The 22,394-nt window shown below is 35.3% G+C and overlaps 1 protein-coding gene across 6 annotated transcripts in view; it reads left to right on the top strand.

The window, feature by feature from the left end:
• The window catches only part of PLEKHA7 (pleckstrin homology domain containing A7), a 155,977-nt gene extending 134,465 nt beyond the window's left edge, over positions 1-21,512 (top strand). For all 6 annotated transcript variants that reach the window (XM_005153271.3, XM_034062022.1, XM_031052681.2 and 3 more), the window contains 12 exons: positions 1,662-1,763; positions 5,362-5,470; positions 6,455-6,693; positions 7,112-7,300; positions 7,583-7,700; positions 8,554-8,633; positions 9,003-9,203; positions 12,270-12,422; positions 14,804-14,937; positions 15,751-15,893; positions 18,935-19,043; positions 20,635-21,512. In XM_005153271.3, coding sequence (XP_005153328.2) covers positions 1,662-1,763; positions 5,362-5,470; positions 6,455-6,693; positions 7,112-7,300; positions 7,583-7,700; positions 8,554-8,633; positions 9,003-9,203; positions 12,270-12,422; positions 14,804-14,937; positions 15,751-15,893; positions 18,935-19,032 — 1,566 coding nt within the window. In that variant the 3' untranslated portion in view covers positions 19,033-19,043; positions 20,635-21,512. The remainder of the gene's footprint in view (positions 1-1,661; positions 1,764-5,361; positions 5,471-6,454; positions 6,694-7,111; positions 7,301-7,582; positions 7,701-8,553; positions 8,634-9,002; positions 9,204-12,269; positions 12,423-14,803; positions 14,938-15,750; positions 15,894-18,934; positions 19,044-20,634) is intronic.
• The last annotated feature ends 882 nt before the right edge of the window (positions 21,513-22,394 follow it).

Genomic DNA, 22,394 nt, shown 5'->3' with positions numbered 1-22,394 from the left:
AGAACAAAAATATATATTAAGCTATCTCTCCAGCTTTCCTGTTCAGTGCTCCTCCCTCTTATCCCCCTAAAGAAAGCTAAAAAACCTTTTTTCTACCTTTTACATTTATGGATGGGACATAAACTGAAAGTCCTTCTGCTGGTCCTTTGAAAATATATGTGATTCCAGTGTATTTTTCCAGGGAAAAGGAATTGGGAAAGTCTGTTGAATCTGTTGATACTATGACTTAATAAAATTCAAGTGCAATTTTATATTGAATTTTTATTAATTAAAAAATTTCTAAGAATTGGCCATGAAAGAGGGTATATTAAACCTGGATGGTTTGTACTTACTGCATTATTCCTACCTCTTAATGAGTATGAGACTAGCTCTTCGTAAGATTGTTTTTAGAATTGCATGAACACCTTTCCTATAGTAAGATCTGACCATAAAAATTGCAGTATTATTTAAATGTATATATGCAGTTGTTTGTGCCTGTCTTTCACAGACAGCATTTAAAATTTAATTATGGACATAAATAGCAAGTAATTGTAGGAATGTCTGTACTGCTCCAGTCCAAGGCTCTTTCTAGCCCAAGGTTCTGGCTTCAGCAGTGGGCATCAGCAGGTGCTTGGGGAAGAGTAAGGATAGGAGAGGTGAGTACTGTTTCCTGTCACAATCAGTCCAGCTTCTAGCTATTTTCTGTTCAGAGAATTCCTGAGGCTGGTGTTATTTTGTCTATTTAGTAATCCTCAGTAGATCTCATTTCCAAGAACCTCTACTGTCCCCTCTTAAAGTCTGTGAACCTTTTGCATCCAAAGCAGCATTTGCAAGGTATTGCACAGATCTTTTCCCACTGAGTGAACAGACACTTTTATTTATTTTTTGAGGCTGACTTTTGCATGTTTCATGTGCTAGAACCTTCCTACTGCATGAGAAAGGATGAGGAACAGTCATGCATTGTCTACTCTCTCCATCTTACTCATGGTGTCATAAACCTCCATTATTTCTACCCCTCGACTCCCAGGTGATCTCTTTTCCAGAATTCAGAGAAAAAGCCAATTCCATCATTTCTTACATAAAAATGCTCCAGACACTTGATTTTTCTCAGTTTGGGGTCAGAAGGCAGACTATGATGCTATGGATGCCGGAAATAATAACAGAAGGTGATTGGATAGCCTTCTTTTCTAGGTGCCTGCTTGTGTATTCACTTACAATGCCATTACAACACAGTCTGTAGAACTTTTAAGGGATAACATGCTTTGTGTTCCAAAATGTGAGGTCTGGTTCAGGTGACTGGATATTAATTATAAACTTGTTTATAATTAAATAGAGAAGTAAAGGAAAAGGAACTGCAATAGACTTGATTCCTCCACAGCATATTAGTCATAGTTCAGATTCTATTACATGCCTGTTTTATGCTTAAGAAATAGTTTTGTGTGAGGAAGCTCTCCAGAGGTTTTTTAACTAGGGATTCTTGACTTCATCTGGCAAGCTATAAAGTGTTTTGAAGTTTATCCTCAAGCCTAAGCAGAAGTGTAGACTACAAAATGGATTTTTCTCTTCTTTTTATAATAGAACACCGCTATCTTTAAAACACTTTGGTGCTTAATTAGAGAATTTATAGAGGTATTATGGAATTTATTGTAACTTTTATATTAGAGTGTTCTGTCTGTTCATAGGAAATGGAAAATGCTTGGAATGAATATCTGAAATTAGAAAAGGATGTGATCCAGCTGAAAAAAGCCTTAGAGGAAAAGATGAATAGTTCATTGGTATCTCAGGTGAGTCTATTTCCAGATGCTGGTTTTCGTATGAGATGATTTTGTCTGAACTTGAAAGCTATCATCTCCTAAGAGAGTTTCTCTGCAAGTTTTGCACTGTATTCAGCTGTCATGTAGTGTAGTTTGCCAAGTTCAGACCCTGTCAGAGCAGAGCTGTGCAGTAACTAGCTATCTTGCAGCATGTGTAATAGTTTCTCATAAGTTCTCTATGCAAATTTGTCATTATTTTATTATGTTTTTATTACATGCTGACATCTTGACATTGATAACGTATTTAATTTATAGCACTGTGCAGGACTTCTTAGTCTTCCATTTATTTGATCTGACATTGCTGGCTTCCTTACCCATTTTTGAGACATCAGTCAGTGGCTCAGTATTGTCATTACTTGTTCTTTGTCATGTTCTTCTATTTATAGAAGATTTATCTCTGCAGATTGTTTCATGAAGTGGAATAAGTGTTTAACAGCCATCAGTAATTGAAAGCCATCTCAGTTTTAAATCAATTATTCAGTTTTGAATTTTACAAAGAAGCTTTGTTTGAAGCTAAGCTATTCTGTTTGTTGAACTGAATGTTGCACACCAGATTATTTCTACATACCTGCGTACAACTGGTGACTTTATTATTAAAGCAGGGAATACAGTCCAAATATTTTTTCCTGTGTTTAAGACAGTTTTATTTAAATGATGAAATATAAAGAACAAAGCTAATGTATATATTTTGCTGAAATCTTAGCCTACTGTTCCAAATACCCTGACCAGAAGAGCTCACTGGTTAAAATTTATTTATTTGCAATAAATATCAGATACAAATTGAAGTCTGTTTATTTTCGCTATTAATGGATATATATTTTGTGTCAAAGCAAGAGCTTTACAACTATTACTTTTAAATGCATCATGCTTTGAAGTCCATTTTCATTTAATTATGGGCAGTGGGGGAGTCATTCAGTTTCTAGAACCAAAATATTGTGTAATTGAACTCAGTTATAGAGTGCATCCCTCCAAATAAAACTAGGGGTATTTTAGAATAAAATCATCCCTGTATAAAATTATTTTGCTTAACAAAGGGAAATTAAAGGCCTTAAGCAAAATGCACTTTGTTAAAGCATCAATTTTCCATTATGCATTGAGCATGCTTAAAATACTGGATGTGTGGTATGTGATTCAGCAATGCACTGAATTAACAGAGTTAATTCAGTTTTATTAACACCTCTTATTATCATATGCATGCATAATTTTAACAAAATGCACATGCACACAAACATATGCATGTTGTGTGTTTTGTGTGTGTATGTTCACATGTACGTATGTACGCATAGAGATGTTTGGCTAAGATTTAAAAATGTGTTTCTGAATACGTTTTGTGGAGATATTAATGGGAGCTAATTATTTCAGACTATTCTTGAAACTATATTCCTTCAAAAACATCTTACTTGAAGTATCCATAATTAGAGGTTTTTTAAGCTCTGCCCAAGGGTATGTAGACTCAAGGTCATTTATCTGGTATTCTCCAACAGCACTACATTAATACATACTGTATTTAAAAAAATGCAGTCTTCCTGGAATATTCTTTAAAACTCTGTAAATTTACTGGCTCAAGTTGCTGTAGTAAACAATTAGTATTGTTTCTATATAGCATTAATTAAGAGGTTAAAAACAGAATGTTTCAAGCAGCTTGGTCAGAGTAAATCTAGCTTATAAGTGTAGGTTCATTGTCTTTTGCTTAAGGGTTGGGGGATCTGAGCATGCTGAAATTAACTGAGATATATTTTGCCAGTGATAACTTTTTATCTGGTGTTTCTCCTCTGGTTTTATAAATCATTCTGAATTATATTTCTATGTGAAGGAAGTTAGAGAAATCAATTTAGTTCTCCAAGTTACCTTTTAATGCTTGTATGTAAAGTATATTTATACCCTTTTGTAAAGAACAATCTTGGGTTTTGTAATTTAAAACCAAATTCATCTGTTTATCTTTTAGATCTAGTCTATTTTTGGTCTAAAATATTCTCTTCACATCAATATTTAATGGGAAGAAATAATACTAGAAGATATCCTGGCTTTCACATATTACTAATAGAACATTTTCTGAGTGGTTTCAGAAGTAGAATTTTTTTGTACTTGTGGGTTGTTTTGTTGTGTTTGGTTTGGGTTTGTTTTTTTTTAACCAGTTCTGAGGCTTGATTATTGTAAATCCATCATTTGGTTCCTTGTAGTATGATTAATCTCAGAAAAATGAAATGTGCAAATTTATAGTTTGTATCCTGGCAATCTTTCAAGATACATCCCATCTATCGAGTGAGTTTACTAGAGGCAAATGACGTTTTCCATCATTTAAATGTTTGTGTTCTTGGCATCCTGCTTGCTGATCTGTAACCTGGCTGAACATATTTTCTGATCAAAGACAGAAAGTGGAAAGCAATTTATGTGCCTTCCTTAGCTCTATGAGGTGTAAGAGCTTTTACTGAAGTTTTTCTCTTTCAGGCTTATAGGATTAATTAGTGGTTATTTTGCAGCTCATGGCAAGTGATGGATTTCTAGAGTTCTTGAGCAGTTTGTAAAGCAGTTGTTAACTCGAGTGTTTCACTGCCTTCTGCTTTCCTTAATAATACTGCTTTTGTCTTGAGTTTACTAAGCTTATTCTTAAAGTAAATTTTTGAAAGCAGAATTACCAGGCTTTGGTGAAGTAGATGAGAATAGCTATTTATGATGCTTGCAGTGAACATCTGACTGAAGTGGTGGCTTCAGTAGCCAAAGCCACTAGCTGCAAGATGCAATCAAAGGCAGAGTCTAGACTATAAACAGAGCTTCCATTTCTTTCCTCCTGGAAATCTTGGTAAAGCAAATATGATGCAAGATGACACCAAATCCTAGAACAGCAGCAATGTATTGTTTCAACCTATAATATATCATTTCTAGTAAGCCTAGCAACTCAAATATAAGCAGAAATTAAATTTCTCAGCCCTTCTGAGTTAGTTCTGGTTTTATATTTCATCCACTAAAAGGAAGTGCACAGCAATATTTAGGGTGACTATACTTATCTTTTGCCTTTTTAATGCTGGGTATTTCCCCTAAATATATCAAGGTGAGTTTGGTATAGCTGCCTTAGCAGTCTCAGGTGTGTTAGTATAGGATTGAAGAACAAAATTCAAACGATAATGTTCTGTAAGCTCATTTTGTGCAAAGCATTAAACTAGGTTTTTGTAACCTGCATAAGATTGTAGAAAAAGATGTAGAGGTGTCTCTTTCTCTGGATCTTCTGTAGGAAGTCTTCCAAGACTCAGAAAATACTCTAGTAAATCTTATGGGCAAGATATGTTGTTTTGTGTTGATGGGTTTTGGTTTTGGTTTGGTTTGTGATGGTTTTGGGTTTTTTTTTTTGGCTTTGGTGGGTTTGGTTTTGGTTGGTTTTGTTTTGTTTGGTGGGTTTTTCTTTTTTATTTCTAATTTTAAAATAATTATGTAACTGATTTCTAGACTTCAAAGTTTTTATGTAAATTCAGAAACATTATTTTGCTTTTGGTATGAAAAGGATAAACCCATGATAAAATAACATGGAGATATAATTGCCTTTACTGTTTTTCTCTTTTACTACGACCATCAGGAGAAAACACAAATACAAAAAGACTTGTGGAGAATTGAAGATGTTACAGCTGGTTTGAGTGCAAATAAAGCAAATTACAAAACCATAGTAGACTCTATCAAGAATCCAGGTAAGTAGAACATAATTAAAGCATAAAAAATATGCAGCTGAATCTGTGGGTCTGCACAAATAGTCTAGAAGTTTGATGTACTGCAGAAAATCCAGTTAATTTTGCTATTGGTAGTGTCAGTAACCTCTGTTGATTGAGCATATTCACTTGGTGGCTTTTTGTTGAGGCAGCAAAGAGGTTTTCAGTTGTGTTTTTTTTTCACATACTGATGAACAAAAATGTAACAAGCCATAAAAAGGGAACAATAACAATGGTCTAAATTCTTCAAGTTTCAGAAAGAGCTTTTGTCATATGCCAGGCTAACACCAGCATAGTATCTATTCTGCATTCTGCCCAGGGGCTGCTCTCTGTGTTGATGTAGTTACTTTCTCCCTTCCCTTTCAGGGAGGTGTTTGGTGGGCAAAGAAACAACATCAGCTATGGAAGGCAAAGTGTGTGTGGTCTGCATTTCAATTACCTTTTGTTTCAAAGAAAAGACCTAATCATTGGGACAGCAAGACAGTTAATACCTACTGTAAATTCACTTTATATGTAAAGTATCTTTGCTCACCTTTTACATACAGAGATAAAATAGTTCTGAGGTGGTGAGATTTTATTTAAGGTATAAGTGTTTTGCCTTGTCCAAATCTGTAGGCATCATACAGAACCTGTGGCATGGGGCCAAATGCAGCCTATGAACTGATGTCATATGGCTCTTGGGCTTTTCCTTCCTTCCCTCCCTGTACCATATCCAAGGAAATTTACTGGATGACATTAAAGTGTGTGTTTTTATATTTAGCCTGAAAGAGTTGTTTGAATCCTCATCAAGATGTTTACACCCTTGCTGCAATCTGACAATCAACCCCCCACCCTCCCCTGTTTGTGATCAAAGCAATATGCAGAGTATTAGGGCCGTTCTATGAAGTCTAAGGATGTTAATTGCTATTCTTATGATAATTATTGATAAGAAACAACACCTAACACGTTTGCATATTTCTCCCTTAGAGAGAAAAATAGTGCCTTCATTTTCTCAGCCGTCAGTGCCTTCCTTACCAGCTTCCCTTGCAACTGCGGACAGCAACCTTTCAGTTCCGCAAAGCCCTCCACCCAGTCCTGTTAAATCCTCTCTGGAGGTTAGGCTGTATCCACAGCCTTATTTCCAGACCAGAACACAGCACCAAGCACAGCAGCTGAAAAAAGTCGAGCCGCCTCTTCAGTCACCAACTAAGCTCAAGCCAAAGGTTGTAAGTACTGCTCCTATAAGATCCCTTCCCCAGGATTTCCATGTACTTCTGGCAGAAACAGTGAAGGTTTCATGGTTACAAAGTGCACAGAGAGTGGAGGCAGAACAAGAAGGCTCTTGAAACTAAGCAATAATAGCACTTGCAGCAGAAGAGATATGTGCCTCCTCTAGAGTTTTATGTAGTTGCCATATGCTGGTTTAGGACATACCAATGCAGAATCTTCCTTGGTAATGCTTGGTGGTTGATAGTTGTTTACTTTCTTGGTCTTGTTTGCTTTTTAAAACCTCAAGCTGCTGGTGTGGTTAGAGGAGAGCATGCTAAAGCAGTCATGAGTAATTCATATCATGTAGTAAAATATCAGTTTATGCCAGACTGTTTTCAGACTGTTTGCCAAAAACCTGTGTTTTTCTGTTACCAGGAAGATGAAGCACCGCCCAGACCTCCTCTCCCTCAGTTGTATAGTCCTGATGATCAGCCACCAGCTGTTCCACCTCTCCCAAGAGAAGCCACTGTCATCAGACACACATCAGTGAGGGGCCTGAAGCGTCAGTCAGATGAAAGAAAAAGAGACAGAGAACTTGGACAGTATGTAAACGGAGATTACAGGGTGAGCACTCATACACCTAAACACCTGCACTTTAAAGATGTGTTAGCCTATTATAGGTATGAACCTATAATAAAATATATTACTGTCTGTAAAATACAGAGACCTCTAGGTCTTGTAATAAAGAGAGGGATATAATGGCAGAGCGTAATGGCAGAGACCTATACCATGTAATAATGGCAGAGACAGAATGAGTAATCCAGAAACAAAGCTTTAGGATTTGTTTTAAGATTAAGACTTGATATTTGTGATTTCGTTTAAGCTGATGAGTATTTTTCTGTATAGGTGGAACTGCGTTCGTACATGAGTGAACCAGAACTAGCAACAATAGGTGGTGACCTCAGCCAACCTCCCAGTGTTTTAATAAGCTCTGACAGTAGATACCAGACATTACCGACCCGTGGTAAGCCAGGAATTTATGTAGTTAATTTTTAGCAGTACTTGTAGCTGATTTTTAACAGTACTGTGTGTGTAGGAGCTTTTCTCTCCTAGGAGTTTCTGAAGACGGTCTTTGTCATCAGAACATCATTTTTAGATTAACTATACAATGCTTTGAAAGTCTAGAGAATTTGTTCATTTTAATGGTTTAATGTTACAGACAACCAGACTTCTGCAAAGCAACTTAATATATAATGCTTAAAAAAAAGCATAGCAAACCATGAAATTAGCTATTAGAATGTTTCCTGTATTCCAAGTGATTTTTCCTCATAATTTCTGTGTGATCTTTACAAACCCAAGTATTTTATAAAAACACTTGTCTTGTCATTGAAATGAAAGCAGTAAAGAATATGAGTACAGTACCCCCAGACACTAAATGTGACTTGACATTCCATCCCCACTGTGCTACAGTCCTGTAAGTTTCACAAATGGGGACAGAGGGGATACTTGGGGAAATTAGTTTCTTAGCCATTCTCTTCTTATTTCTTTCGTGTGAATATTGAGGGTTGATTTTCTTCATAGATGTGATTATTTGTATGGCTTATCTACTGTTGTACAGCTGAGTTCACCTCCTACCTCATGTAAAATAAGCTTCTAAATTACTGTATATCTTTCTGAATTTTGATCAATAATGACCTGAAACATTACTTTGGGCTGAAATAAAGTTCATGCCTTTTGTAATCTTCAGAACTGCAAAATGTGAAACATGAACTAAAACAGTAACCAGAATGTCGCAGAAAAAGCATGGTAACTTAAACATCTGACATTTCATTATCTCTGTAATTTTGGTTTAAAGCATTCTCTTTTTCCTTATAAAGGTTTATCTGGATCAACTTCCAGGTTGCACCAATCATCTACCATTTCATCATTTGCAACACTTCGAAGGGATAGGTCCAAGGTAAGTTTTAAATTAACATCTGAAGGCAAATGTCTGAACCATTGTAAATGTTTAAGCCCAGAGTACATTTTGCACAGCAGGAAGTGGGATTGTAGTAGGGTGGGAGAGGGCAAACATCTGTGATCTAATAAAATCTCCATTTTTACTTTCTTAAATGAATTGTGAAGACAGACAACTTCATGCATTTGAAATAGATATATAAAACAAGGTTTAGAACCAAAAATAGCACTATTAGCAGAAAATGTAGAGTTGAAAAGAAAAAAATCAGGTTAATTTAGTAATAAGGTAGGATAAAGAGTTAAATTTTTGTATACTTCGCATAAAGTATTGATTACAACATGTGTTTTATGTGTCTTGTGACTTCTACAGGAAAGACCAAAGAGTGCCTTGGAACGTTTATACTCTGGAGACCACCAAAGAGGCAAGATGAGTGCAGAGGAGCAACTAGAAAGAATGAAGCGACATCAGAAGGCATTAGTTCGTGAACGCAAGAGAACTCTTAGCCAAGGAGAAAGGCAGTCTGTTTCATCTCGGTCTTTCATCAGGCCCATTTCTGCAGACATAGGCTCAGTATGTTAGATATGCCTTAAAAGGACTAAACTAAAAATATCTTTGTTTTTTTATTTCCTAGCAAGCACTTTCACTTGGTGTGTGTGATGCTCCTAGTCTAATTAAATTAGTGTTATACAGTATAAAATGAGTTCAGAGAGTGAATAACAGATGATCTTTTCTTACTAGTAGTTACAGTGTATATAGCAGGTTCAGCAGGTAAGTTGGTCAGAGGTTAGTGTGCTGAGTGGAGATGGGAGTATATTGGAGTGATTTCAGAGACATGGTTGGTTTTTGTTGGAATTGTATTTAGAAAGTGTAAGAAGCTTTTATGTTTTTAAAACTGCTTCATAATGGAATGGGCCTTTTAGAATGTTCTTTTTCACCATGGGTATTTTTCTTTCTAATTCATAAATCAGGCTGCAAGATAGTCATGGTAATATCAGATGCAGGTAGTGTTTGTTTTTGTAAAAAAGCTGATAAATGTATAATCAACTTTAATCATGCTGATTGGAAATTTATGTAAGAACTAATGTATTTGATACAAATTCTTCTTTAAAGCTCAAAATGTAGAATATTCTAATAAGGGTCAAATTTAGGCTGCTGGAGAAAAGGATTTTTGTTGCGTTCTGAGATAAAATACTGTACAGATAGTAAGTTTGTAATCATACGTTTTGGATACTAACCAAAGCAATTCTAATTGGTGAAGTTACCCAGTCACTCACTTGGTGCTAAACCAAGATTGTACTGTAATTGCACTTATGCTGTGGTCTCTTAAATTATCTTTTTATTTGGTCCACTAGAGCTTTAGAATGATCACCTTGTTTTACCTAATTCATTGCACAAGATCTCTTGCTTTTAGATTTGTCACTCATCATACCTAATGCCTCTTTTGTTTTTTTTCTTTTGTTTGCTTGTTTTTAATTTGCAGAATTTTGGAGTTATTTTAAAATTTCTAACTGGACTACTCAATTTTTACCAGGCTTAATTGCATTTAGTATGTGTATCAACTGCTAGCATTAAAAAAACTATGATATTCAGCCTTTCATTCCCACTGCTTAGTAGCACTAATTTACAGCCAGTTATTTGTATTTACTTTCCCAGTAAATATGAGCACCCTACTGGGAGACATTCATCTATTTTGTCTTCTGTTTTGCAATCACAAATTTATTAAAGATAGTGCATAATATTCGGGAACCTGTAGAACTATAGTATCACACTTATTTGCGTTTTTGAATTAGAAGTAAATCTGAGCTTCTTATGTTTCCTCGCTTACATAACATACACAAGTTGAATTTAAACATTTTTGCAACACTGCTTATTAACATTTGTGGCAAACACCTTATCTATAAATTTGGGTGCCATCTTGGTCTTTTTCTTGCTGTAAAAAATTAAAATAGAATCTTTGAGCCCAAGTTTTGTAGAGTTCATCTCTTGTACCTATAGGGCTTCAATACACAAAAAGCATGTTTGATAGCACAATTACAGCATTACAATTATTTAGCAGCGAAAGTGGCAAACATTTAAATGTATAATTGAAGTGCTGCTCAGTATGTAACATTTGCTTTAAACATACATTGTATGTGTAACTCTAATTTTTAATCGGTCAGTTCTCAAGTGTAGTATGACATTTTAAGTATTGATCACAGTACATGAATTTATTTGTTATATACAATGCCTTTTTAATGTAAAAGTTGCAACATCAAAGCCAATAAAAATTCTGCTTCGTAAGAATGGTTTGATGTTTTTCTTATCTATATGCAATAACTTGAAAGTAATACTGTGTATTTAAAATATACTATGTCAATCAGGCCTGGTTCGAATATGAGTAGAAGAATGAGTTTGGAGTACTTGTATGAGAAAACATTTTTTTTTCTCTTTTGAATTCTGTAAAGGAAAAAAATCTTATTTTTTGAGATATAATTGCCTTTTAGCTATTTAACTTTTTAAATATAAGTGGAATATATGTATCTTCTGAGTGAATATTGAGAGCTTGTGCATGAATAGGTTTCAATTAGATTTATTAATGCAGGTAGCATAATGAAGTCTAAGGACTTCACCTGAAGTTCAAACTTCAACCAAAGATTTGTAGCAGTAATCCTGGAGGTACTTGAAAGAAACATAATTCTTCTATAATTCTCTTATTGATACCCTCAAATGCTTGAGGGGATAATTTGTTGGTTGTTCTTCTTATTGCCCCTTCTCTTTCCCACTGCTTTTAATACCGTGCTTCAAATCTGTATGGCAAAGCCGATGAGATCTGCTGGATGGAATGATGCTGCAACTGAACTTCATTTTTTTAACAAAGAAGTGTTGGTAGTGTTCTGAAGCATGAAGTTACATGCAGCTGCATTGTGTGTAGTTGTGAAGGAGCTACTACGCAATGATTTGGGAACTGAATTATGCTGCTTAATTTTAATGTTCTGAATTTATTATTGCTTTATATTTACCCTGTAAAGACTATGTGAAAGATTTTTTTAATCCATGCAAGTAGTTAGATACTGCTTTTAGTGAAGTCAGAAGAGCTTAGAAGTTACTAAATTTTTATTTTTTAATTCAAGGCAAGTTAATGCTAGTACATATAATATTATCAGTTTTAAACACTAGGTATTATTCTAAAAAGATACATAAAATTTTCAAGTTTTAAGTCTCAACCTGCGGTATAAGTACCATTTCAGTGTAGTGATTCAAATTCACATTGCACCACCTGTTTAGAATGCCTAGGACTAGTCTGTAAGTCTGTAGACTCACTTGTATTGACATCTGGCTTCCAAAAACGTTTGTGTAGTTAGTTCTGTGTTAATCAGCATATGTGAAATCATGATTAATATATTTGTTAGAATTTAATACTGCTGAACATTAACTGCAAAATTAAATAATCCTCCAAAATCTGTGTAGCATAGCTAAATACCAAATTTCTCACCTGTATATGCCAAAAAAGAGTTGTATTTTCTTTTTCTTGTCAGTTAAGGGGTTTGCTCTCTGGATTCTGTCAACAATATATTGCAGCAGTAGTAATGTGCATTGCTAAATGATGAATTTGGCAGTATGGTTGAATGCTGTTAATTGTTTTGTATCTATTACCAGTGGAAACGAGAGCAAGAATTTGATTTGCAGTTACTTGAGAGGGCAATTCGTGGAGAAGACAAGGATGAAAATGAATGGTTAAAAGTTCAGCCGGCAGCAGTGACAGAGACAGACCTGGAGCCTCAAGACTATGATTTAGATATTAGCAGAGAGGTAACAGCAGCATTTTTTTGCCCTCTGTTCTATGCCCCAAAATATTAACCTTTCAAAGTTTTAGGCAGTGAATTCTCTTTTCTGTCAAAAGTTAGCTGGAAGTTTGAACTAAAAGGAGCCTTTTGGGCATTAAAACTTTATAGCCTGGCACTTTGAATTTCTGCCAGGTTTTGTGGTCGTGTTGTGTTTTAGCGGAAGAAATTGAAACGTTGGCTCTACTGTTTGAAATATGTATTTCAGGACAAAGTGATTAAGTGAGGGAATGTTATATAAATAGAATAAATAGGGGAAAAAAAACAACCAAACATCCAGAGTATTTGAAAATAAGAAACAGCAATGAAGGAAAAGTTAGTTCCCCACAGCTATCTTACTCTTCATGCTGATGCTAAAATATGGTAGAGAAGAGGGAGAGCTGCTTCATTCTGGTCAGAACAGAAAGCACCTTTCTGTCAGCTTTTCAAATTACTTGGTTGGTGTTCTGGCCAGTAATTCCTTTTCCAGCACTACTAACCGAGTATATTACTTGTTTGAAATGCGATTGAGCCATCTGGTGGAAAAGAAAGAATATAGCAAGTGGAAAGATTTCAGTAGGTACATTGTGAAAAATACCAGTGTAGACTGAAAATCAGTAAAATTATAGTAATTACACTACTGAGCACTTACACACTTCTAAAAGATGTCGGCAATGCATGATTTTATAAGAAGAGATATTTGTAAGAGGTTGAATCTGTGATCACTTAGCTGTTGATCTTTATAAATTAATGTATATTTCAATTAATCTCTGTACATTTTCTAGAGAAAATGCAATGCTCCTGTAAACTTCAGAAACTGAAAATATAGTTTCATTGTATTGCCTTCCCTTGTTGCACTTCCCTATTGAATTTAAAACTTTTCTCAGGTTACCCAGGTTGTCTCCTTTTCCATTTCATGTACCCATCCTCTTCACCTTACAGACATTTCTGTACCTGAGGTATTTCTGTGTCTCGTATGGAAATGCTCTCAGTTATGTCCTTAAAGCTAATAAATCTGCTGTTCATATGGTAACCGAGTTTTTTATTCTCAAAGTGGCAGGATGAGCTGATCTAGCTTATTTATAGTATGGAGACAGTTATATAAATTTGTTTTAAATATATATATACACATATATATGTGTTATATATATCTACAGAGCTCCGGAGAGGAGCTGGATTTGAAAGTAAGGAAGTGTAGTGGAAATACAGGATTTTTCAGGAAGCATTAGCTTGGGTTTACTGAGAAAGAAGTGTAAAAATTAAAGGTTGTGATTTTAATGTGTTTGAGTGCGCATGACTGTATTGTGTGCTTTGGGCCTATGATTGCCTGCAAATGACTGAGCCTAATCACTGGGGGTTAGGTCGGACCACTTTACATATGCCATTGAATTAATGTGAGCTAAGATCAGTAGTGAAACATTTAGGATTATTTTTATTTGATACTTTGAATTTTGAGAGCTTGCTGCTTCGTGAGCATTCCCACAAATATCCAAAGAAGACAGGAGAAGAGGGTTCACATTTATTTTTCTGTTTTTTGCACATGCTCTATTTGTGCTTTTCAAAAGTAGTAAGTTCTGTATAAGAAGAATTGGTCTTCAGAGTCCATTTGTAAACTGAATTTTCATTGGGTGATTTAGTTCTGTTATGAGTAACAAAACTTTCCCACAATGAAACTGATCCTAACAAAAACTTGTTGCTAGTTTTTGTAGTGTAATCATATTCAAATTTTTAGTCTATAGGATTCTGTGGATGCAATGTGTTGTTAAAATTGCACAATGTTAGTGTTTTCCAGGGTCGGTTCCCTAGGCAACTATTGAATACCTGGGATTTCAGGTTTTATAGTCCAGGTATTTCCTCAGATGATTGCAGATTACTGCTTGTCTTTCCCTCCCCCTCTTTTTCCTCCTCTGCTGCTCACAGAAGAAGATTATACAGTCTCAAAAGAATGATCCCCTTGGTTAAAACTATAGATGATACTTCTGTTCAGTTGTAGGAAGTCCCTGCTGGCATGACATAAATATCATGACATTAAAATCTCAGGTTGTCCAGTCAGTCTTGTAGTGGTTGCTTCTTTGTTCCTGTAACAGCTTTAGGCAGTGTCCAACTTTGGGCTCTATGCCTGAGCTGAAGAAGGTTTCCTTGTTGATTCTGATTTATTTTGTAATCCCTTTAATATTTGTTCTTCTAAAGTAAAATGAATCAGAGGTAAAAGACACTTAAAAGGGCATCAGCTCATATGCAGAGGGAGTGTTTAGCATCAGGTACATGTACTGACTGTGAAAACCCATGCTTTAAAATATGAGAATTCATCTCAATATTTTAAAAAAGCTTTATTATTAAAAAGTTGATGCTTTTTTCTTCCTTCCACAGTTGTCAAAACCCGAGAAGGTTGCAATTCCAGAACGCTATGTTGAGCTAGAACCAGAAGAGCCTCTTTCTACGGAAGAACTGGCAGCAAGGCAGCGTAAAGCAGAAAAGATAAAGAATATTCTTACCAAATCAAGGTCGGTTTTTGGTGTTTTTCCCAAATCTTATGTAGTGCCTGGTGTTAAACATTGGGAACTAACTTCAGACAATAGTTTAATTCCTATTGGATTATCTAAGTGTAACATGGCTTTTAGAAAATGCACTCAGAATTGATGTAGTGTACTTAAAGCTCCTTCTTAAAACAGAGTGTCAGAGATCATGTCCATTTTCTTGTTCAGATCATGCTAAAATAGTAGCAAGTCCTTACCAAACAACTGGTAAGTGAGGAGGAAGGAAAGGCCAGATCTGGCCAAAAGCAGAATAAAAGTCAGCATGAGAGCAAGTTCCTGTTGTCTCCAGAGAGCTGAAGTTCCAAAAGAACACTTTTGGCTACTTACAGCTAATGTAGAGTCAGCTAAAACATACAAGAATTTGATTACCTCAAGTATCTGCTGTCTCTTTGGAGGGCAATTAAAGAGGCTATGCCTGAGGACAGCCAGGTTATATGCATTATCCTCTAGGCACTGCAAAGAACTTTTACTGTACAGCTTCAAATAAATAGCATTTTTGGTAGTGCTTTCATGTAAACACTATATTTACAACAAGGGACTTTCAGATGTAATGAAGGCTATGCAGAAATTGTGACTGAATGTGTAATGGGTGCACCATTTGTCTCTGCTGTAGTCATTAACATACAATATCTGACACTGTTTTAAAGAATTTAAATAAAATATGGAGCTTAATAGATGAGATCTGAAAACTGCTGTATAAGTTCAAGCTTGTTCTCATCTGCATGGTAGATTCTTCTTTACATTCGTGAATGTTAATGTTGTTTTGCACTTTCCCACTAGTATGCACAATCTACAGCCTACTGTTGCCCAGGACAAACACAACTCGGTTGATTTAGATTCACAGCTGCAAGAGCAGGAGCGCATCATTACCATATCATACGCTTTGGCTTCTGAAGCCTCTCAGAGGAGCAAGGAGGTGGCAGGTAATACTTAGTTATTTACAAAATAACAGCTATTTCTTACCAGCTTCTAAAGTTGTGTGGGGTTGTTGCTGAGCTCCTAGTGAAAGAGAGACTTTCAGTCATTCATACTCAAAATAGTGAAAAGTGTGTATAGAGAACAAAAGAATTAATTATTTGGCCTTCAGTAGACAAAGCAAAGATGTATACTATCTATATATCTAGAAGCCAGTATGATCAGTAAGTTCAGAGCTTAGAAGCTTGCTCTTACTAATAGTATTTAAAAATATAAATTTCAATTAATTAATATATTAAATAAGATATTTCTATATTCATTATTAAAAAGTAAATTGAACTGTCACTTAAAGAAATTGAGACAAAGGGATTTTTAAATCTTTTTTAACGGAAGGCTTCCCTGGTGTGGTGATGGAGATTAGAGTGCAGTCATTTGCAGCTTGAGCTGTAAGACAACAGGCTAAAACAGACATTGTAAAATAGGTACTGGCATGTTTCTGTCTGGTGTCCAAGATTAGATAGAGGTCAGAGCAAGACACCATGCATGAATTCTGCTTGATGCCTGGAAATTAATAGATCCTTTGCAATATGTTACTAAAAGTGATAATTTCACTCTTGATTGCCTTACAGTTGAAATAAGTAAAAAATGTCTAGAGATTTGTATCACCCAGTAATACATGCAGCAGCTATTCTAGCAAGTATCTGACTGGTCATTTATAACTGGCACAGTTCACTGTTCCGGTGGAGAATGGAAATAATGGAAACTTCAACTATGATGGAGAAAAAATACGCACATTTCTCATCTGAAGTTGTCAGTTTAAACTTATGGCACTTGCCACAGAAACCCCTAAGACCTTCCCATTAAAGACAGATCATTCCAATATCCAGATGCGTATCATGCATCTGTAGTAACAGACTGTTGATTGATAGTGGCTGTATATTCACAGATGCAGTGGCAGCTAAACCTGAAGGGAATGTGATTTTGAGGGGATCAATTTCAAGATACATCTTGAGACTTCAGAGTTCTGTGGGTAATTGAAAAGGATAAAACGATTCACTGAGGAGGCTAGACATGAAAAAACCCAAAACAAGCAAACAAAACCAGAATTGTAGAATCTTGGGAGCATTTCAGGAATAACCTTTTGGACGTTCAGACATCTGTTTCAAAAGCCTTCTCTTCAGGCAGTCTGATCCCAGTTCTGTAAGCCATGTCCTTGTAACAGAGACTTGCACTCCTTGGTTGTGGAGTGGGACTTTGTGTTTCATGCGGTACAACCCAGCGCAGCATTTTACCACATGAGTTCTAGCTTCTACTGGGATAATGTAGCACCAAAATCCAGATCAGCCAGGATGAATGCTGACCATACTTGAAATTCTTCCTTTGTGTTAGTACAGGAGCAGAGTGCCTGCCACACTAAACAGTCTCCACGTGGCTAGCTAACCTGCTTCTGGTGTGTATGAAGTTGCAATAACTGCACACTACTGAAGTAGATTTAGTCTTTTAATGTTGTATAGTGAATGTAGTATCTATGTTTACTACAGGGTTTTTTGTTAATATTTTCATTTTTGTATTGTAATTATTTCAAAAGTGTGATCAACTCATATTCTTAGATATCCATAACCACAGGGATCTTCTTAATTCTTTAGTTGTCCCTTTCAGACACTTAAAAAACCGTAATATCGTAACCAGTTTGATTCTATAAGGAAGCAGAAACCTTTATGTGCGTGCACAATGTCCCTTGCCACGGGTCTTCAGGTTTTTGTAGCATGTCTCTTTTTGATATCAATTATTACTTACTCCTTTAAAAACAAATACCTTTCAAGGAATTCCAAAAAAGAAACCAGCCCACAGTGCTTTGATTTTGATAGAAAATATACAAATCATAAAGAGTTCAGGGTTTTTAGTTACAGCCTGTTTTCTGATGATCTAATGTGATCAAAAGGAAAAGCATTTGATGCTTTGCACATTACATTATACATTCTCATTTATTTGAATTTCACAGATTCCTTCACGTTTTTATTTTTGCAGTTTGATTTTTAAAGTATGGGTTGTCATTTGCTCCTTGTTGACAAAGCAGACCTTATCTGAATATTCAAAACTGATTGCTATATTTATTTACAAAGATTTGCTTTTAAGAAAGACTGTGAAGCTTAACTTTTCCCATTTTTCAGGAGGAAGTAGTTATGTTAAGATACTATGATAATATGAATCTTTTAATATAAATTGAACATTTGTCTAGTCCTTGTAAAGTAGCATTTTAGAGTTCCTCTGTTCCTAGTAAAAAATCAACCTTCTAAATGGAAATCATGCCAAGAATCTGGAAGATTAAATCAAATGCAGGAGTATCAAGAATTGATTTCCTAATTTGTGTGGTTTGGAATTAGGTCTACCTTTGGCTCTCCAAAGTGTGAAAGCAGAATTTAAGACTGAGTTTCAGTGGCTTTAGTTTTATGATTGTTATCTTTAAACACTATACCATTACTCATTTTTATAAACAAGGATAGTTTTAATCAATGTATTCTTTCTCCCGAAGTTTCATCTGAGACCTGAAAATTATTTACTATATCGGGCACTGTACTAAGCAAAATATGTGGGGTTTTATGTAATTTTTCTATATATTCTTTTTATTTCTGCTCATTGGCATATAACAAGGGAAATTTTGAAAACCTTTACAACCCAAAGTGAAATCTTGAAATCAAATTAGCAAAGATAAGTTCTATTCCAAAATTGCAGTTTTAAAAGCAGGGCTGAATTAGAGTATATCAATGTTGTATGCCTTAAAATTAAACTTAAGCTTTGCCTTTAAGATAGATTGTCCATGTTATCATCAAACAGGAATGTTTATTTGCATAACTTATGCAAGTAATAGAAAAAAACAGTAGGTAGAAAGGTTGTTGTTTAAATTGTGCGCCATGTAACTATAATAGTGTAACACCTCATTGCGTTACTAATCAGGTTTCCTGTTCATGTGGTAGAAAATTAAGGTCACTCCATTTATAATATGAATGTTTGATTGTGCAGTCTAATTCCTGTATGTGATCCCTTCTAGCTCAGCAGTTGACCTATCCATCTAAAGCACCCTCACCTTCTGTACCACAGCCACCTCACTCCCCCTTAAGCAATGGATTTCACTACACATTTGTTTAGACACCTTAAAAGTAAGAACTAACTGCTCTTGGCATGTCTGATTTGCCATTGTGCCTTTGCTGTGGCTTGCTAAATTTTAACATTTTTACTAAACCTAAATTAGATCCAAATGAACGCATGCATCTTTTTGTTTTCAGAAACCTTTTATTCTTGTAAATACTGCTTCTAATGAGCTAACATATGGGCTGATAAAGTCTTCAAATAACTGCTGTCGCTCTACAGATAAGATGCTTCCATAATCTTACTGTGGTGAAGGAAAGAGACATCTGTACTCTCAGTAGCATGGGGCCAGATTTTCAGCAGTGGTTTGTACTCCGGTGGCTAGTGTTTGTGACTCCTGTGGCTAATGTAGGGGTGCATAGGTATTTTTGCCTGTGTGCTGCATCAAATGAATCCAAAGTGCAAACTCATACAGGCAGGGGATTCAGTTGTGAACTGGTATCTTACACATGAACTAACACTGGAGTCTTAATTGAGGTGAGCTGAAAATTTGGCCCTTTGTAACTAATTCTACAATATTGTATTTGACTTTTTTATGCCTTTGATATGATTTTCATTGAATTGTGTAACAGAAAACTTGATATTTGTCTCAAGTTACTTTGCCATTTCAAGTGTTAAAGTTGTGCTAATTTCATTGTCCTTACGAAAGAAGTGTGAGGTGTGCCCCTAGTTAAGGCACTCACCATGCTTCCATAGTTTCCTTTGAAATTATTCTCACCTTTCTGATTTCCTTGGGCCTAATTTTATTGCCTGATGTTGCACAAAAAGTTAAAACATAAACTAAGTAGAAAAGAGGGTTGATTGAGTGAATAACTCAAATAGCATCAACCTTTAGATACCTTTGTTTTCATTGTCACTGATCTGTGTCAAATATCTGTGTAAAAAATAAAAACCTAACTAAAACTGGGCACATATAAGAAAGGACCAAACAGGCAGTGACCTTCCCTATACAGGGCCTGTGAGAAAAGATAAATTTACATCAAGAGATGTGTATAGACATTAGGAGCCTCTACAGAGCTTGATGGAAATAGATATTTGATTTTCTCATTCGGTTTATCTTTCTGAAAACCAGATTCTACCTGACTCATATCTAGGGATATGCTAGTTGATTGTCACTATCACTTGAGATCTTTGCCTGTGAATAGAGTACCCATGTGTGGCCTCAAGAACCCAGAAAACTAACCATATGGTCCCAGCGTATTAGACTTGAGAAAGGGCTTGGACCAGGTGACCTCTAGAGGTCCCTTCCTACCCCAACCATTCTGTTATTCCAAACTGACTTTAAAACATGTGTATCACATGGCTACATAAATATACATACATGTGTATATATAGTTACATATTTACATATATATATGAAAACATACATTTTCTTCAGGAAAAACGTGAAGAAAATAATTGCAATAACCAGTGACATGCAGGGGTCACAGGAGTTTGAGCATCAGTGGCATCATAAGATAATCATTCACATGTCCATAGGACTTGTTCATTCTGTCAAACTGCAGAAGTCGTTATGAAAGAAATGTTTCTTGCATCTGCTTACTGCTTGACTTAGTGAGCTCACTTGAATATTTAACCATGTTTTATTTCACTTCATGCTAGCCAAAGCAGTGAGTGAACACTTGATGTAAGACTCAAAATAAATCCCTCCTAGTGACACCATGTGGAAGGAAGAGGAGATTCTTTACCACCTTTCTTTGGAGATGTGCATCGGCTGATGACATGTTCTTCTGGAAATACATTGAGAATAATAGGAGGATTTTCTATGAAAATGAAGAGATTTGCAAATAATTTTATTTACTTCCGTTTAGTTCAGACTTTTTATATGAATAAATGGCACTTTTAATAAACTCTGTAAAATACTGACAATGTATTTTTAGAACAATGTATTTTAGATTTTTTTTAATCAAGGGCTGAATTAATTTTAAGATAAACTACTTGCATAGATGTTGAAAGATGCTGTTACTTCCCCCTCAGGCTCAGATGCACAATGTAAAGTTTCATGGAAAAAGAAAAGGAAATTTGAACAAGCTAGAAGCACATTTGTAGGTTATGGGTAGAACTAATGCACGGGACAGGTTTGCTAAAAGGGTGTTTTGGATTGAGTATTTTTGTAGAGTTAAGCACCCACCCTTTTGCCCATTAAGTAATACATTGCAAGAACTTTTAGCTTGAACTTCTGAACATCGGTAACCACTGTATAGCTGAATTTTCCCACAAAAGCCATAATGGAAGCCAGTTTTAACTCCCATTTCCTTTTTTGATCCCATATGATTAACTTGGTAGTATCACTACACAGTGTGCTTGGGACCCCTAAGAAACAAAAGGCTGGCAAATTGTAGTTTCTTTGGAAAGATGTGAAAGAAGAAAACTTTTAATTAAAATATGTGAAGAAATGAAAAAAACAATAATAGCAAGTGTCATTTTGCTAGTAAATATATATTTTTTAATTGTTTTTTCCAATAAACATTACAATATGATGTATTGACTAGTATTTATCCTGGAAACAGCAAACCTAATGTAATGTGGCACCTGCTAATTTTGTATGTATGGTCACCTGTTGCTCAACTTTGCCAAACTTTGAAAACCAGTGTTTTACTTATGTACAGAGCAAAGGGTGATGTAGTTACCTAAGGAGAAAATGAGATTAAATGAATTGCTGCAGCTGTGTTACTTGAAACTTGGGTATGTATTGAAGCAAGACATGCAAAAATTTCCCCATATTATGCAATTAATAGTTGAGCTCAGCTCTGGATGAGAAATTACTGAGAAATACTTCTGCAGTATTTTGTGCAACCACTAACTTGTTTATTTGTTGTATCCAAGTAATAGCTAAAAACTCTTGAAAATGATTGACCTACAAGTTTCAGACTTTAAGACAAATCATATTATATTAACACTATACTCAGAAATATTCTTAAAAGTATGTATTTAGCTAATGCAATCTACTTTACCTCAATACTGCCAGTATCAACTTCAGAACCTTTTGCCAAAATAATGATTTATTTTTGCTTTTATAAAAAGTTTTGAAAGCAGAAATGAGTATTTTGCAAGAAAACATTAATTTAAATGAAATATAACAGTGTGGAAAATGGTATATGTACAGATTAAAATATTAACATAACTGCCTCCTTTTGCCTCTGTCTTGTCTGCCATCTTAGCAGTGTTCATATAGTTGAAAATCCAGTCATTTGTACTGTTACGTTTTGCTCTTCTTTGGTTCAAATCCTAGTGAAGTTCCCCAGTTTTGCATTTATTTCTCTGGCATTTGGGTCAGGTTCCCCCTACACCAAAGTGTCATCTTCTTTTTTTATTTAGAAATGTATCTTAGCATTTGATTAAATCTGTCTTTATTCTTGAAT

This window comes from Melopsittacus undulatus, chromosome 4 (assembly GCF_012275295.1).
Source record: "Melopsittacus undulatus isolate bMelUnd1 chromosome 4, bMelUnd1.mat.Z, whole genome shotgun sequence".
Taxonomy (NCBI): Eukaryota; Metazoa; Chordata; class Aves; order Psittaciformes; family Psittaculidae; genus Melopsittacus; species Melopsittacus undulatus.
The sequence above is the reverse complement of the archived record's forward strand: the minus strand, read 5'-3'. Positions and strand labels throughout refer to the sequence as shown.